Below are 18,940 nucleotides of genomic sequence, written 5' to 3'. Positions count from 1 at the left end.
GCTCCCCATACTTTTGTATCTTGTTCTCTTGAAGTTTTCTACCCTAAAACCAAACAGAGCTGAACGTTGTAGGACCCTTTAACATCAAAAAGTGATAGTGCTACAGAAGATGTTACATAAAGCAGTTCATGCATATCCAGAACCGGCACGGACATTTTAATTGGTAAAATGTAAATCATGAATCTTTATTAATGAATAATTTAGGTTATTATTGTGTTTTGTTCTTTTTTTGGAAAGTGGTGGAGTTCGCTTTGAACCCTTGGTTGCTGATTAGTAGACCATCATGGCTAGCTTAACTCTCTTCGAAAGCCAATTGAACAAAGCCACACATACATATCAAGAAGTCAAAGAGAGTTGGCTGAATAATATTGAGCTAGTTCTACACGTGTGCTTTCCCCACATGAAGGAAAAAAAATTGAAACCATAACAAGAATTAGTCGGCTAATATTTAGTTCCTTGCACAGAATTAATTCAACCCAACGATATAACAAATCTCCACATTGTCTCGTATTGGTATTATTTTTTAATTTTTTTACAAAATAAAAATTCTATTATAATATAATCTAAATATATATGTGTATGAAATGACTACCACGTCTAGGGTGCACGGTAATCTTGTATTAATTAAGCCTCATAAAATGAAACTCTTTCATTGCCTTCATCAAAGCCAATAAGTGAAATCATTAATTGTAAATAATCAACTTGTTCAAAGGAATTGACTTAGTTATCATATCTCTTGACTCTTGGATTATCTATTGTCGCCTGTAGCACCCTTTCTGACTATAATGGTGTCTTGAGATATAGTCTCCCATATAGAGTGATATTTTACATCATTGTGTTTGATTCTCTCATGATTCATATGATTTCAAGTAAAATATATGGTGCTCTAGACATCACAAAACACAACAGTATGATCTTCCTTCAAACCAAGATCACCAACCAAATTCTTTAATCAAACAATTTCATTCATTGCCTCTATCGTTGCTACAATAAACTTTGCCTCTATAATAGACAAAAATTGGTTGTAACGTTGCCTTTCAATTGATGGCACAACAAGATAAGATGAAGACAACCTATAGAGATATCCTTTTCCTCCACACTATTCTACCAACAGCAATAGCATAAGAACAAAACATACATGTGCTCCTTTTCCATCTCAAATTGTGGTGACAAAGCCGCCGGAAGATTTAATTTAAATGTGCCGCTAATGGAGTATTCATTGGCTTAGATCACTACATACTAGAACATTCAAGTACTTTCTTCTCAATGTAATTCTTCTGTGATATGAACAACTTGCTAGCTTGTCGATCCCAACAAGCCGTTTGCCAAAGATTTTTTTTCATAAATTTTGCAACCCGATTTTGTTGTGGTGTTCTTCTATGTGCCCGTTGCAAGAGATTTTTTTTTTTCTCATCTGATAGTGTTGCTGGCAAAACATCCTCCCCCTTCAGTGCTTTCAACAATCCTTGTTGTACTAAGAAAGCACACATCTTAATATGCCACAAATTGAAATCAATTTTCCCATTAATATTTTCTATCTCAAATTTTGTTGCCAATAAAACATTTATCGTCATTTTGAAAAATCCAAGTAACAGAAAACTAGACAACCAAATAGATCTTGCGGTTATTGTAACAATCAAATGCATGCTTCAAAAATGAACCCTAAGCAAAACTAAAACATCCCCTCAAATCTAAACAAAGAACCCACGGCTCTGATACCAACTTATTGCTATGGCAAAAGTTTTGATACTTATTAATTTGTTATGTATGTTATCCAAAAATAGTGGATTTACATGAAATAGATATAGAAATAAGAAGAAACAATCACATAGGAAATAAAAAAGATATATGTGGTTAATTTGGCTTTGGAATTACATCCATGCATGACATCAAGGAAATTTTTTTACTAAGAAATAGAGAGATTACAAAACATAACACAAGAGTACTCTAACAAACCCTGAGCCCAAATACACTTAAAGAACTCCCTCTCACAATAGCACAGGACAAGAGAACCTTATCTTCTCTAAGCAACTATTGCCACATGAACTAGATCTCTTCAAAGCCTAATTGATAATACACACATGATGTAAGACATGATGTGAGGGTGTGTGTATTAGGATCAAGTTAAATATCGTTAAATATCATATAACCTTCTTTTTTTTTTTTTTTTTTTTTTAAAGAATCAAATATGATATAACTTTAAGCAATGTTATATTATTCTATAATATTTCATTGAAGTAACAATTTGAAAACCACATCGTTGAATTATATGTTCTCTATATTTTTAACATTTATGTTTGTGAATTAAATATTATTTATTATTCGATCTAGAAACTCATTATTTATGCATAATTTTAAACAACAAATTTAAATATTAAATTTAAATATGTGATAGATGACAAAGTTATTAATTTTTTATTATTTTAAAAATTTGTAAGAAAAATAAAATATAATCCAATGATGAAATTATTAAAATTTGCATTTAATAAAAAATATATATTAATTGATATAACCTTACTTATTTAAAGTTGGATATATATATATATATAAATAAAAGAAGTCGGCCAAGGGTGGTATAAAGTTTCCACATTAGACCAAGAGGGGCGGCTGAATAATAATTTGCATGTTTTGTGTGCTTGTCTTGCATAAATGAATACTTTTGAAACCAAAAGACTTTGCGTGTTTCAGATGAAAAAACTAAATTATTTTACCATTCAATTTATTTTTGCTAATATTTATGAGTTCCATTATAATTTTTAGTATTATTCATGGCACACTGTACTATTTCAGTTAACTTTTATCTTTATCTACAGTACTTTCAGCAAAAAATTTTCAATTTCAGTAAAATAAATAGTTTCCAAATAGACGCTTAGTTGGCTAATATTAGTAAGGAATTAATTAAAGCGACTGATATAACAATATATAAACATAAAATAATATTTTATATATTTAAATTGAATTTCATATTTATAATTTTATTCACAAACACATTATTATATTTTAGTTTAATTTGTTTAATAGTTAGGTCTAAAATTAGAGTCCAACTTGGCTTTTTTACTAAATAAACAAACTTTTTCCAAATTGAATCCAAATTATTCATAAACAATTCAGTTTATTTTTAATTTTAATAAAAAAAATATTAATAAGCACCATAAAGTGTCTAATAAAGATAATTTATTGTGAAACCTACTTAATAAAAAATTGATATAAAATAATAAAATAACTAAAAATAATACTAAAATGACAAGTGATACTACCGACTACTTTTTGTGTGCCGGGGGAATGAGACGAGGAGAGTTGGTGTGGAAATTTTGCAATTACTACCGACTACTTTTTTTATTTGGATCAGTCCCATCTTTTTTGCCTAATTACCATCAAACTTTAAAACTACCAAAATGGATTAGAAACAAAAAAGGACAAAAGGCTACGTGTTCTCCATAAGCTCATTAAAGCGGGCCTAGTAGTACGTACTGTACAAACATTTTCATGCTCCTTCCTTTGTCATTGTCGTTATCTAAAATTTTTAATTTTTTTTTTTTTTGAGAAGGAAAATTTTTAATTATATAGGAGGAGTATTTTTCTGAGGGTAACAATACTGCAGTGTTAAATCATGTGTAGATAGCAACCATCACCTCCACAGAAAAAGACATTAATAACCGCTGATCTATCTTTTCCATATATATATATATATATTTTTTTTTTTTGAGAAATGATATGTCTACAACATTTTTACAACAAATCCTAAGTGGCAGTTTGTTACTAGTTATTATTGTTGGGGCAAAAAAGTAATCTTAGTGTTAGTTTCAAATTTGAACCAATAACAATTAATCACTTGTGATTTGTTGTAAAAATGTTGTAGAATTGTTGTAGACGTAGCATCTCTTTATTTTTTTTTGTGGTCGCAAAGTTGTATCATTGTCTGTAGTGGGAGAAACTCATCTATAAAATCTCTATTGTGGCATTCAAGAATCTTCAATTCATGGTAAGAGTTTTACTTGTTGCATACTAGGTAAAAGAAAATTCCAAATGGTAAAGATGCCTCGTTCAGTAATTAGGAAGAAGTTGAAGCTTGCTAGAATTTTGGCACAAAGAAAAAGAAAGGTTGATTCTTTGCGCAGTATTATTCCAGGGTGCGAGGAGGAGGTGGATGTTGACACTTTGTTCTTGAAGACTATGGAGCATATAATAAAACTAGAACTGCAAGTTCGTATCCTTAAAAGCCTATCAAATTTTTATGGGGCAAGGTAGAGAGTGTTTCATGGCACTGAATAAGTTTATTCAATATGCTTTTAAGTTTAAGCCTATTGTGATGCGAGTCATCAGTCATGTAAGTCTATGTTTCACGAACTATTTATCTTTTGTTTGGTGTTGGATAAACAAAGCATGTTGTGACCTGGTTTAACATAATGATAAAAACTGTTACACAATCATGTTTTCAACCCACGATTTCGGTTTAAAATACGGGCGTGTAATAATGTGTGTAAGAAATACTACCTTTAATCTAAGTATTCTTCATTGACTCAATCAAATAATGCCTGGGCTTTCTAGTAATGGTACTGAATTTGTCGCAGTTAAGTTTGTCCTTTTTTTTTTTTTTTGATGGAATTAAGTTTGCCCTTAGTTGTATAATACGTGCAATTTCTTTTGTAGAGCATATTAAATAATCTATAATGAAGCCAACTTCTCTTTAGCTTTTGTTTCTCATAGAAAAGTAGCTGTATCCCTGAAAGCTAACAACTTTTAACTTATGGGTCTCCAAACCTTTTGATTGTTTGTTGAGGTATCCTTCCATCAACAACAAAGACTTGTTTTTTGTCATCCATTTTTGTTACGAGCATGAATCATTTTCCACCTTCAAGATGTAGGTGTTTTCTTGTGTACGTTGTAAATCTGCTCTTCAAATGATGACCTATAATATATGTTTTAAGTAACAATATATTTTTCTTTTTGAGAGAAGTTTTTAAGTGACAATTACAACAGGTGAATATACTATATGCTAGAAATCAATAAAATATTATCCTAGCTAGTAAGGTGGAAAAAAAAAAAAAAAACCAAATATATATATGAAATAAACAAGAGTTTTTGTGTTATAATTTATAATAATTACACAAATATCGAAGTACACAAGGTACCACACGTGAAATGTAGAGTAACGTTAATCAGGTTTTGTAATATTGAAGCTCATATTTAGTGAATGAAGTAGAGAGCATGAGCATATGATTGATGGTGGTGGCCCATGTCTTGTAACGCTGATAATCATCCGCCATGTCTAGCTTGAATGTCCCCCTACTTGTTGTCAAAACGATGAGATAACATGTATTGCTGTCTTCGGTTTCTGAATCTTTATACAGCTCAGCGTGCAGGTCCAGCACAATACCTATAAACAATTCCATATAATGCAATCTATATATATATAGCTAATAATCTTTGAAATTAACTAAGTACCATAAAATATAGGAAAGTAAAAGAATGACTTACTTTCCTTCTTACTTCTCAACAGATTGAGCTTCCTTATCTTAAGCATAACCTGAAAAGTTGAAATAAGAATTAAAAGCTGTTTTTTAAAATAAGATGTCGTTTTTTTTTTTTTTTTTTTTTTTTTTATTTTATAAATATTTTGTTTTTCAAATCTTGAGGGTGGTTAGTGTAGTTCTTAAAAATAAAAATAAAAATAAAATTTATATTGGGTTGTATGGTATATTTATGTGACTAACTTTATACTTATTAGTTAGGTCCCTATTAATTAAAAGTAGTTAAAACTTTACAACTAATTTAACTATGGATCCATAGGTAAACTAGTTGTAAAGTTTGCACTACTTTCAATGGGCACTTTCTGTGTTTTGAGTTATAAACTCGTTTAGCTAAAAAATTATGAGTCAAACCTTGGCCTCGTTGTTCAGTGTGACTGACACTGTTCTCACAGTGTAATTCCCTGTTCACATATAATTTGAATGAAAAAAGTAAATTTGAGAAGTAACAAAAATAACATGGAGGTTGAAAAAAGAAAGTACTTGGTACATTATGAATCATGTTAATTTGCCGTTTTTGCAAGATGATGACTTTAGATGTAAGTACCATCTGGTGTTTCGACACTGAGCTCGGTACCCTTTGCCAGGATTGTTCTATGCTTCTCGAAATTGAAGTCCAAATCATTATTGTCCTCAATGGGCAGAATAGGCGCACTCCCATTTAATCTGTTTTTGCATCCTGATCTTGCTTTAAGTGTAGAAGCACCTTTTAGTGCTGCAACAAGTTAAACACAGAACCAAAAGTAATCAATCAGAGATAGTTTGCAAATGATTAAAAAAAAAAAAGAAGCACCGTATTAAATGTTACACCTTTTAATTTCTTTCCAATTAGGCCCTTTAAAAATTTCTTACCCATACAAAGAATTAAAAATGAAATAGCATGATTATGAAAATCATATATAGGTGGCTTTTATCTAAAGTTAAGCCTAATCATGCATTACTTAAAACAATAAGTCTATGTACACAATTTTTTCATAAATATTTTTCATAATTGTTGTGATGATAAGTCATCAATAGTAGATAATAAATTTATAAAAAAAAAGTAATAAATAATAAAATGTTGTCAATTGTGAGCTTATATCAAAACTAATAACTTGTTAATGATATTAGTTGTTTTGATAAAAGTTGTGTATATAAATGTTGCATGTGTAAAATTACTCTACTTAAATACTCAATAGTCAGTCCCATCATGCAAAATAGCCGGATCCATACACCAATCCGATCTTCAAAAAATTGAAAGCCCAATCATGCATGAGGAGCAACTATCAATCCTATAATACTATAGAGAAGGATGGTTTTACATGTTGCAGCTGCAGCTGTGAGTGTTAAGATGTCACTTGCATTTGTACCACTCATGGCTGAGCCTATTACACTGCTCAACTGCTCCCTCTTTGCTCCCATTGCTTCTGCGACTTTTGCGCACTGGGCTGCAACCAAAGCAGCAGCAGAGGCTACAGCAGCCTCCTTGGCGGTGCTTGAGTACTCGTCCTTTTTAGAGTTTTCAGCAGCAATGGCAGCCAGTGCAGCTGCAACGCCTGACACTGATATTGCCGCATGCACTTCAGCTCTTTGTAGCCTCCCTTCTTCTTTTCGCCTTTGTTTTATTTCTTTCAACCATTTCTTGATTGAGATAATATTCTTGAATGGAGTAATCTTCCATGGCATCTGCGCCAAAAGTTTTCTCTTACTATTATTTATATCTTGGTAAAAAATTAATACCAAAGAATAAATATATACATAAACTTATGTCAGGGATAATACCAATTTTTGCTATATATATATATATAAGTTTTATAGACTTATGTGTTAATGATCATAATAAAGTAATTTAGACATTTATATATTATCTTAAAGTCACATCAATTAATTTTGGATTTAAAAAAAAAAAAGTGACAGTAATCATGCACATTCATTATTATGTTAATCANTCCAGCTTGTTTGAGCTTTGTTACTTCCTCTCGGACTGCGTCAGTGTGCTCCTTAGATGGGCGTCGAGGAGGCTATTTCTTAGGGGTGATCATTGGGTTGACCTTCAGGTGGTGACATATGAATTCTGGATCCACCCCCGGGGCTTCATAAGCATTCCAAGCGAATACTTCGATGTTTCTTTTAAGGAATTCTATTAGCTCTTCCTTCTCCTAAAGAGGTAACTGAGATTCAACTTGAAAAAACTTCTTTGGATCGTCTCTGATAGCAACTTTTATCAAATCTTCACACCTCGCACCCACGGATGAATCATCGACGGGCAATGCCAGAGGTTTTAATTGTTATAAATCCTTTTCAGCATGGGCCGAGGACTCAGCTTCGGGCTTATGCAGAATGGTAGCTACTAAGCATTGTCTCGCCATAGATCTCCCAAAATTTCATTAACTTGGCTTTCAGATGGATACTTAACCTTCTGATGCAGAGTAAAGGAAATAGCCCCTAGTGTATGAAACCAAGGTCTAGCCACGATTACAGTATAGGGTGAACATGCGTCTACGACAATGAAATCTACCTTTACTCCTCTGGACCAGTCTACACAGGTAGTCGTATTTGGCCCTTCGGGATAACAACTCTTCCTTCGAAACTCACCAAGGGGAACTATAGGGCGTTAAGTCATCAGGTTTTACTTATAGAGATCGAGGTACATTATCTCAACTCCACTGCCCTGGTCCACCATTACTCTCTTCACATTATATCCCCCAATTCTGAGGGTGATTACCAAAGCGTCATCATAGGGTTGGATGGTTCCAATCTTGTCTTCGTTTGAGAATCCTAGAACTGGCGGAATATCCATTTTAGCCCTCTTCGGATCTTGACTAACGTCTCTTGTGGGTAGATGGACTACGGACATTATCCTAGACGGGCAGGATCCTGTTCTCCCAGGTGCAATGAAGATGACATTAATAATTCCCAAAGGGGGTCTTGAAGAAACATCTCTTCGAGATTCTGAGCTTGCTTGACTTCCCTGACCACTAGAATGATGCAGGAGTTGTTTTAACTTACCCTCACGGGCAAGTTGTTCCAAGTGATCCCAAAAACTCTTACATTCTTCTGTGGTATGCCCATGATCCTGGTGATACTGGCAGTAGAGGTTATGATTACGTTTTTTAGGATTTCCTATCATCTTATTTGGTTATTTGAGGAATAGTTCATTTTTAATCTGCTCTAAAACTTGATGCACCGACTCTCGGAATACAGCGTTGACCGCTTGGAGATTTGCCGATCCTGACTGTCCAGCAAAATCTCTCCGTGATCTATTGTTACTATAACGATCTGACCCGAAATCCCTCCTCTCCTGAAGGATAACCTTATCCTTCTCTTTTCCTTACTGTTGATCTTCTTCAACCCTCTTATACTTATCAATCTTGTCCATTAGTTGATGCACACTGGTGACAGGTTTTCCAGTCAGATATTTCCTCAAACCATGGTCAGTGGGGAGGTCGAGCTTAAATGTATTGAGGTCCACTTCGTCAAAATCACCCTCCATCTCATTAAACATCTCCCAGTACCTGTTTGAATACGTTTTCAGGGTCTTATCTTCTTGCATGTTTAAGGATAGCAGGGAAGCTAAGGGCCGAGCGACTCTTCGATAGGTGACAAAATGAGAACCAAATGCTTGAGTGAGCTCTTTGAAGGGGCTAATAGAATTCGCTTTCAGGCCATCAAACCATCTCATCGCAACTTGTCCTAGACTGGAGGGGAAAACTTTACACATCAAAACTTCATCCTTGGAATGGACAGCCATCCTTTGGTTGAAATGGCTCACGTGTTCCACAGGGTCTGATCGACCATTATAAATAGTAAACTTTGGTTGATGAAAACGACGAGGAAGTCTTGCCTCTTCAATCCTATGCGTGAAAGGCGATTTGGAGATTTGGTTCAAGGCTTTGCTCATAGCGTCATTTCCTACGCCTCTATGTGATGGGCTTCGAGGTTGCCGTTTATGATAATGTTTATCTTCATAGGAAAAGGATTCACTAACTGGGGTTCGAGACCTCGGCCTATAATTAACATCTTGTTCGTCATTAGAATTGTCATCAGAGTTTGAAGAAGTCCACTTCCTCTTTGCATGGCGCAACTCCCCTCTTAACTGATCAATCTCTAGTTGCATGTTCTTGTTATTCTCTGCATGAGACATATGACTTCCACCTCGTGGTTAGTTTCGATCAGTATGTGTGATATTTACACTACCTTCACAATCACCTCTTTGCTCCAGGTTGAGGAAAGGGTCAACGTGTTGGGATGTCTTGGATTTTCCTGGTTGTTGACCTGGTTCAGCCATTGTCAACTGTTGCTTTCACTCTTGCTCAAGCTCTTCCCACAGATGACGCCAATTGTGGGGTTAAGATTTGTAACCCAAGCCCAAGAGATGTGGGGTATGAGTCCAACGAGCCCAATACAATGAATTTGTAGAAAGTGGGTGAAAGAGTTGGGCTGTTTGTGAATTAATCAATGGTTCATAAAGATTTAAAAGATGAACAAGTACAAAAACAAACTTGAAAGTTGAATAAACTGATGTCCGATGAGATAAACTATTGTTTAAAAAGCTAATACAATTCTTAGAACTACAGTAAATTTTCCTTCTTCTTCTCCTCCTCTCTTTTTTCAATCCCTCTCTCATGAGAGGTCTTTTACATTTATATAGTTTTTTTTCAGATTATCTTGATCGTACACTTGTTCTTCATCTAAGTATTCACTTGAGTATATGTCCCGTCAGGTATCTTCTTTAGTTCTCCATGAGTGGTGGTAGCTGAGACTGCACTGTTTAGGGATCTTCTCCATATAAATGTGGCCAGAAAAGTTGTTGTAGTGCATTTAATGTGGTGGTAGTAGCTTTTTCTTTAGATATTTCTCTATTCTTATCATCTTTATGCGTACCTGAAGTTCATCCTTATCGTTGGAACTTCCTAGAAGGTCACCTAAACCGCCCAGGTATTTGCTTGACCAATATTCCTCATATCCGAGAAGGATACACCCCTCGGACTATATTCCTTTATCATCTCCTTACATGATTCTCCACTCCGGGCCTTTCCCATTCATTTACTCATTCTCGAACATACTCACATCCTTAAATAGGGCCCAAAGCCCAATATATGAATTTGAGCTTTTATTCCCACAATTTTCTTCTATTATGTTTTTCTTAAAATTTGAATTATTAGATCTTATTGCCATATAAAATTTATTTATTGGATTTAAATTAACAAAAAATTAAATAATTTGAAATTATAATAACATGAGACAATATATATATATATATATATATATATTTTGACTAAGTGCATGAAAGAGTACATTAAATATCATTTTCTTCATTTACTTGTTATATATTTTCCTTAAAAAAACTAAATTTCAAGTAAAATATATACTAAATATATTTAATACTTTTTTTAGAGAAAATATATATTAAATACTTAGTTGAATTTTTATAGTATCTTATAAAATTATTATATTAAGATCATATAAGCATGCTACTAAATTGAAATATAATAAAAAAAAAATATCTTAACATATATAACCACTCTTTTATTCCCTAATTTTTCATTCAAATTCATTATACACCCATGTATACATCTATTTATGGGTTTATTTTTATTTCCGTTTTTTATGCCATATTTTTACAAAGCTTATTTTCAATTTGAAAAATTATTGAATACTCCGAGAATACTATAAATGTGTATTCCTTCATCTCACATGAATTATGGATCCCACCATAAATTTAATTAATGAGACCCACAGTTACCCAAATGAAACACAGACATATCTAATTTATATCTTATATGTTCTATCCCATACATTACTAACTATGATTCCATATCTCCTTATGTTGCTTTGCGTGCAAGCAAGTAGCACCAGTATCTCTTGTCCCGAAAATCTACGTTGTAGACTTGTAATAATGTTAGAACTCAAATACTTTCAAAGAGATCACTAATTTATTATTTTTCTAAATCAAAGAAATTACAAATTAATGAAAGGCATTTCCTCTTTAGATATCACCTCTCATTCTCTTTTCTTTTTTTCCTACCCCTCTTTACGTGTCATACATGATGGCATGCTAATATGATAATTCATATATATATATATATATATATATGTATGTATGACATTGAGATCTATCAATTTTATACTCTGCATGTCAAATGCAATGAGTGGATGCTGTCATTACAAGCGTGTACTAATTAGTAAATACCCCTTGATGTAATGCATAACCAACATATAGAGAAGAGGTATATCTAATTTTTTTTAGGTTAAAAAAATGAATCATTATCCACTGGTGGTCCAATTGTCGCATGAGATGATTGTTTGTTATCGAGAATAGAACCATATTGGATCCAGAGATGATAACCATCCACCAAACCAAGGTTTCCATCAACGACCAGAGGTAAACTTTTGAAAAATGTATAGCCTAAAATTCTTAAACCAATTACAATAAGAAACTATTCTTTCGCTTGATGTTTCTATAGACAGATTGGTTTATTAGACAAATTTATGTGAGTAATGCCTTCTTACATGTTAAATATTAGTTATGATATATTTTATATTGAATATGCTTAAATAGATGCGGAAGAGAGAAGTATAAAATAGGAACACAAGAACACGAGGGTCACATAGAAGAAACCCTAGAGGGCTATATCAATAATATATTAAAGTGAATTACAAATCTTGTGTTACAATGAACCATAACATGGGTATATATAGTAGACTATTGTTTTTAAACCCGGACTAGACTGGTCGTTCCAACCGGGTTAACTAGAAATCAGTCCTTGGACCAATTCTACAAGAACTTGGTTCATCTATGTCATTATTTTGATAAAATTAATGAAAATATGCGATCATTGGTTTTAAACCCAGACCAGACCGATTGGTCCGACCAGGTTAACTGGGAATTGGTCCTTGGACCAATTCTATAAGAACTTGGTTCATCCATGTCATTATTTTGATAAAAATTAATGAAAATATGCTACTGGCAAGACTTGAACTTGCTCTCAGCAAGTGAAATAACATGTTTAGCATGCAAACCATTAGGCCATGCACATCTTGTTAGTTAGGAATGAAAAATTAATAAATATAAACCAATTTAAGTATAAAATATATTAAAAAATTAAATGATACATCATGGTTTGAGCTCGGTTGAATCTCGATGTGACCTTTAAAATCTTGAATCTTTCTCTTTCTCAGTTCATTAAATGGTCCGGGTTTCAAAACTTTGTAGTAGACTAAACCCTAAACTAATAGACTTCTAGTACAAGTAAAAGACTTAGTTTGCACATAAAGTAGTATTAAACTTGGGTCTATGCTAATGTGCTAATATATCTCTAACACTTCCTCTTAAACTCAAGATGGAAACTTGATGAAACCTTAAAATTTGATAAGGTTGAGAAGATCCCTTAAATGAAGTTTGGCTGTATGAGGATGGTTTGAGGAAGGCAATGGTCTTACAATGTTGATGCATGACATAACTATACTAGAGAGTTTTGATGGCAACAGTGAGAAGTCAAAGAAGATGAACGCAGTGAAAAACCACCAAAGAAGACAAAGATTGTTTTTAAACACATCATAAGGATAGAAAACCATGGCCACAGGAAAGAGGCTCTGACACTATGTTAAATATTAGCTATGATATATTCCATGTTGAATATGCTTAATTAGATGCGGAAGAGAGAAGCATAAAATAGGAACACAAAAACACGAGGGTTACGTGCTTTAGCCTTACGGCCTACGTCTACAAAGGAAACCCTAAAGGGTTATATTAATAATATATTAAAGTGTAGTACAATTCCTGTGTTACAATGAACTATAACATGAGTATATATAGTTAACTAAACCTTAAACTAATAGACTTCTAGTACAAGTAAGAGATTTAACTTGTACACAAAATAGTATTAGGTTTGGACCTATACTAATGTACTAATATATCTCTAACACTACACAGATTCATCAATGAATATGCATACATACATGGCCTATGCTCATGGATTTGCGCACCCACAATTCCCTTACGCAGCCGTGCGGTGAGCACAGAGCGAACTATTCTTTCGCCTTTTACTAAAAAAAAATGTTTTCTATTAAATATGAAAGGCTTATATGGACTCAAACAAACTCTAGAGCCTGGTAAGAATTGGGATTGAATGGCTCGAAGGCAGACCCTTCCCTCTTCGAATTGATAAACACATATATAAAAACAAACACTGTTCTACGTATTCTGTAGGCAGATTAAAATCTAAAATCTTTTTTATAATTATAGCCAATGTATTTATGCTTGGTAATTTTAGACTTGTATAGGGTTCCCATAATTAATCCGGAGTAGTTTCCTCAAAAAAAAAAAAAAAAATTCTGGAGTAGCATTGATGTAAGATTGTCTCCCTGAGACTTAATATATTTTATATTACATTAATTGATTATTATTATATTATCATTTATCTAGATTTATTGTTTAATAATAATAACAAGAGTGATAAATAAATATTAAAGACCCATCCATTTAGAAGTCCATTTGTGAACAGTCGCTAAAAACCTTGTTTTGTGAACAATTCTTTGACAATTAAACGTCAATAATACTCCTTAATGGAAGAATATAAATAGAAAACCAACATTAAATTGAAGGGTTCCCTAGTTTTAAGGTCCTTGAGCAGCGTGCAATGGCAACATGTGGGCAAACCTTGCACCCTATGACTCGAGGCATGGGCCATGCTGCTCCATGGCAATGCATGGCTTACACGAGTATTGGTGGCTTGAAGGCTCTGGGCAGGGCTGCCTTGAGCGTAGAGTAGGCATGTTGGGGCAATGTGAGAAATAACGTGGCTTGGGCTTTGTGACGTGCACATGTGGCAAACAAGCGGCAATAGCATGATAGAGCAGTTACCAAGAAATTACCATGGTTGTAGGCTTTGTGGGGGTGCTGTCAAGTGTCAATGCTACATATGGGCCTAGGCAGTAGCAATTAATTGTGTGTGGCCTTAGGCAGTTCCATGTAAGGCGACAATTTTAATAGAACCCTTTTTATATTTAAATATTTATTAAATCATATTATTTATCTTTCTTTTAATATTAATTTTTTTAATCACTTAAAATTTATTTTTCTTCCCTTTTAAAAAGTAAAATTATTAATTAAGTTTTTGTATTTAAATTCTACTAATATTTTATTTTCAATTGATAACACGGCTGAGTCACTCAAATAGATTTTTTTCAATATTAATTTTGAATTTTTTTTTCTTCGTGTATTACTAGTAAAAGAATTGTCCAAAGATATCTTTTGTGATTCAAGTGGTTTTTCATATATATATATATATATATATATTGGGAGATTAGCATGGGCTGAATTGACATGCATACTAATTTGAACTTGGGCTGCGCCCAAGATATATAAATTCAAGCCCAATATATAGTAGACTATAGCTTGGTTTGTTTTTTTCAATTATTTGGGTTAGGCCGATTTGGTCTGACCAAATCAATATCAATCTTTTGAGTTTTGACCAAATAATACTTCTCTCACTGTTACACAATGTTTGATGTTTTCTGTTTGGGCCATTCCTGGTTTAATCAATTAAATGCAGCATTAAATTGTAGATGAGCCCTGATTATTGTACGTGGATCACTGTCAACGAATGAAGCCCACTTTTGGGCTACACTCTCATAACTGTTCTAATGAAATGGAAGGAGCCAATTTAGGCTCAAACAAAAAGGCCCGAGAAAACCTTTACTTAAAAAAAAAAAGAATTATATATGTGAGATGGAATTCAAACTTTCGGTGTTACACCATGGTAATTGCTCTACTTATTAGCTCAAGACACCAATTGTTTGTTTGATATATATGAGATATGAATTCAAATCTCTATTATATGATAATAAACTTTACAAGTTGAGCTTTCAAACTAGTTTAAACTAACATTGAGCTTTCAAAAGCTTATTAAGTAACATTAGAATCAATCAATAAAAAGTCAAAGGTTTTATATTTTTAACTCTAAAAATCAAATATATATTACAATGATGATGAAAACTTATGTAGCGAAAGTAGAAGCCAATAAAAAGTCAAAAGACTTTCATGTTATATGTTACCAGTCAGCAATAAACTATGAAATGCAAATGAATATTCCACGGAATATGAACTTCTCTTCTATGTCTGGTTTATTTACTTATACTAAATGAATTTAATAATTATGGTAATTGTTAATAGACATTTATTATGATTGTGAATGTGTAATTATCTATTCTATAATTAAATTAAATAGGGTAAAATATAAAAATCACTCATGAGATATGGGCTAATGCAAGGCACTAGACTTTTAAACAATATCTTATTTGCTCCCTAAACACAAACAACACGTAACACTATTTGAAAGTCTCCCTTCTCCAAGTCTTATGTTTCATTCTCTATCTCTACCCACTATCCATCAACTATTTGCAACTTGGACATCCCTCTTCGGTATAATTGTCACAATATATTTGATTTCAAATGTCTTATATATATATATATATAATGAAAATCAAAAAGATTTTATTGAAACAGCAAAATATTTTTTATGAATAAGATAAGTCATATCCATTTTTCTGGTTGGAAAATGATGTTGGTCATGATACAAAGAGCAACATAACTAGTTACCACAAATTAGTTTTTAGAGGAAATTATATAACAAGTGTTGTTTGTACTTAGGGAACAAATGTGATATTTTTGAAATAGTGCCTAGCATTATCCCAAGTTTTAGGGATTTTTTAAAATTTATTTTGGTATTTAACCCAAGAAAATATGATGAAATAAAATTTTTAAAAGAATATGAACATTTTTTTTTTGGATAGAGAATATGAACAATCTTGAAATAAGGGTAAAAGGTTAAGTCTTAAATATGCAATTCAACACCAATTTTTATGGCCAGTTTTCAGTTTTTTTAAAAATACATATGGATAAAAAATGTGTGAAAATATGTGTAATACTGTTTAAAAACTAAAAATATGTGTTTGAACTCGCGTATCAAATGGGGCTTTAATTTTTTTAGGTGTTTTTATTTTGTTTTGTAATAGTTATAATATGTATCTTTCATGGGAAAAGTTAACAAATGTTTTAAGTACACTTGCTAGTAAAATATTTTAAGATTTTTTTATTAACAATTGTCTTTAAGTACACACATTAACGTAACCCATCTTTCATTAGCAGCTAATTAGCCGTTTTAATTCGAACTTATAATTCGTTGAAAGGCTAACTGTTAATTTGTGTTGCCAGTACTGAGTACTGACTGAACTTTATAGTACGGTCAATCTTTGTGTTGTCTGCATCAACACCATAATTCCAGTTGCATTGACAGCCTTTTCCATCATGAATTTGAAATGATTAATTACGTGAATGGAGACTTTATCAACAACTTTTTTTAGAGTAGATAATGGGTGTAAAATCATAAAATGCCACTCACTGTTCATCTACAAAGCAGCAGGGGATGTACGGACTTCAAAATTTTATCGAAATTTGACTCAGATTAAGCAGGCAATCGAGACTGGTGTTCTTCTTTCTCAAACTCTTCATGAGCCCATTAACAGCAATGAATTAACAGCAATGAGCCCATTAAAAAAACTCTTCATGAGCCCATTAACAGCAATGAATTAAGTTGCAAGTCTACTTGCTATCTGTATATGTATTATCATACATTACATGCTATACATTATGAATGAACTAATACATAAAAATTCAAGTTAATGGTCTCGATTGTCTCTAGCTTCTCGGTTACCAAAAAAAAAAAAAAAAGATAGTCTCTAGCAGCCTAGCAGCCTAGCTTCTTGGCTCTTATTTTACAGTACTATAGTCGCCAACTTTTCTCTCTTAAATGCCTCAATAATGTCTAAAGTCTAAACACACTTCAGTTTTAAAGCTGGCAAAGTAGCCTGTTTAGGAAATACCACAATTGACATTAAATTTAATTGCACTCATAGATGCACCAAATTCTTTCCTCTCTCTCACACACATATGAAAACTCAAGATATTAATGTAATCTATGAAGTATCACCATTATAAATGCTGAAAAACATAGCAAGACACAATATTCCGGTTATCTTGCTTCATATGATGTGAATTTGATTTTCGTTATTTGTTTATTCATGTTTCCCTTGTATTTGAAAAAAAAGGCAACCCTTGGTTTGAAATTTTGAGAAATAAAAATGCCCACGTTGGAAAAATTAAGCAATTTAAATTAGAAAACTTAGATCAGCAGTGAGGAGGAGAATAGGGAAACAAAAGCTTTGGATTGACTTACATATGATCCATCTCTGTACATTGCCTTTACTATATCGGATTCTTTTCTCCTCCAATAAACGTTATAAAATAATATAAAAACTAATCGCTATTTCGATTAACAACCTCGGTGGCACTTGCAACAAATCGCATTACATCAACCTGAGCTCGAAGATAAGCAATATAATCCAAGGTTTCTTCAATCAACGATATGTCATCCATATATTCTCCACCGGGGACAAGACTCTTGAGAATATTTGTTCTCTTTTGAACCAATCTTTTTGCAACAGAGTTGGCACTAAGAACCTTTTGAGGCAAAGCAATTTTTCTTACCCTACGGACCTGACTACTACAGCTCCTTTTCAAGATCTTCTTGCTTCTAATCCTCCTGCTACAAATCACCGGTGGCATAGTACTTGAAGCTTTCTTTAGGCTTTGAGACTCAGGGCCTAAGATTTGCTCGGCAAGGATTTTGCTTTCATGGTCTCTTGAAGCATTGGCAATGAGGGCACGGCTCCAACAAGCTGTGCCATTTCTAGTAGAAGCCATGGCTAGGTCTGCAGACAACTTTATAGCCTTCTTTCTCTCCATGATGCTCGTGCTTTTCTTTGAAGAAAAACCACATCTTTGAAGACCCAATATCCATTTCTTGAGGAATTCTTGCTTGAGTGAGCTAGGATGGCGCATTCTGCCCAAACAAACAAGATGTTACTCGTAGGAATTTAATCAAAGATATTAAGCCTTTCTTCTTTCTATGATGACAAATTCATGCTAGCTAGGGTTCTTTGGAGAAAAATATTATTCAATATCAAAAACAAAACAAAAAAATGTAGACTCACCTTGCTGAAATTCTTTTATTGGATTAGAAGAGAGAAAATCATATGAAGTTTATTAGAGACAAGTTTGGCAGAGTTTAACAGATCCAAGAAAGTTTATGAGAATCAGAGAGAGAGAGAGAGAGAGGAATGAGAAAGAGAAGAATGTGCGGAAACCCAATTTATGTTCTCAGAGGAGGGGAGTGGTGGGCCTATAAGAGAAAGACGCAGCACATGCAAGCACATGGTGACAATGGCCCACCACCAAAACCCTAGAGAATATGGAAAAGAAAAATTATAAGAAATTATATTATAGTGTAAAGAACAAAGGTCCCCTTAATGTAATGCAAACCTAACATTTGTAAACTAGCTTGAATACAAACAAAAGTCATTAGATGGAC

At 33.0% G+C, this 18,940-nt stretch overlaps 3 protein-coding genes across 3 annotated transcripts; all 3 read right to left on the bottom strand.

Moving 5' to 3' along the window:
- Positions 1–4,921: 4,921 nt before the first annotated feature.
- On the bottom strand, positions 4,922–7,426 carry LOC112033789 (VAN3-binding protein). Its single transcript, XM_065781093.1, has 5 exons — positions 6,830–7,426; positions 6,076–6,243; positions 5,883–5,932; positions 5,479–5,527; positions 4,922–5,377 (listed from the first exon to the last, which is right to left on the bottom strand). Exons 1-5 carry the CDS (start codon positions 7,191–7,193, stop codon positions 5,160–5,162), a joined length of 849 nt encoding a protein of 282 aa, XP_065637165.1. The 5' UTR covers positions 7,194–7,426; the 3' UTR covers positions 4,922–5,159.
- Positions 7,427–8,136: 710 nt separating this feature from the next.
- Positions 8,137–8,637, bottom strand: LOC136070750 (uncharacterized). The gene has a single exon (XM_065781133.1). It carries the CDS (start codon positions 8,635–8,637, stop codon positions 8,137–8,139), a length of 501 nt encoding a protein of 166 aa, XP_065637205.1.
- Positions 8,638–17,716: 9,079 nt separating this feature from the next.
- Positions 17,717–18,722, bottom strand: LOC112033808 (transcription factor IBH1-like 1). Its single transcript, XM_024066581.2, has 2 exons — positions 18,564–18,722; positions 17,717–18,412 (listed from the first exon to the last, which is right to left on the bottom strand). Exon 2 carries the CDS (start codon positions 18,409–18,411, stop codon positions 17,827–17,829), a length of 585 nt encoding a protein of 194 aa, XP_023922349.1. The 5' UTR covers position 18,412; positions 18,564–18,722; the 3' UTR covers positions 17,717–17,826.
- Positions 18,723–18,940: the final 218 nt, after the last annotated feature.

Source organism: Quercus suber, unplaced genomic scaffold (genome assembly GCF_002906115.3).
Source record: "Quercus suber isolate HL8 unplaced genomic scaffold, Cork oak 2.0 scaffold_257, whole genome shotgun sequence".
Lineage (NCBI taxonomy): Eukaryota > Viridiplantae > Streptophyta > Magnoliopsida > Fagales > Fagaceae > Quercus > Quercus suber.
The sequence above is the reverse complement of the archived record's forward strand: the minus strand, read 5'-3'. Positions and strand labels throughout refer to the sequence as shown.

Bases quoted from the DNA above. Each gene is read 5' to 3' on its own strand.
- LOC136070750 (XM_065781133.1), bottom strand. From the start codon at position 8,637: ATGATAGGAAATCCTAAAAAACGTAATCATAACCTCTACTGCCAGTAT.
- LOC112033808 (XM_024066581.2), bottom strand. From the start codon at position 18,411: ATGCGCCATCCTAGCTCACTCAAGCAAGAATTCCTCAAGAAATGGATA.
- LOC112033789 (XM_065781093.1), bottom strand. From the start codon at position 7,193: ATGCCATGGAAGATTACTCCATTCAAGAATATTATCTCAATCAAGAAA. The intron at 6,244-6,829 runs GTAAAACCATCC...AACTTGTTGCAG, and splicing joins CACAGCTGCAGCTGCAACAT to CACTAAAAGGTGCTTCTACA. The intron at 5,378-5,478 runs GTAAGTCATTCT...AATTGTTTATAG, and splicing joins GTTGAGAAGTAAGAAGGAAA to GTATTGTGCTGGACCTGCAC.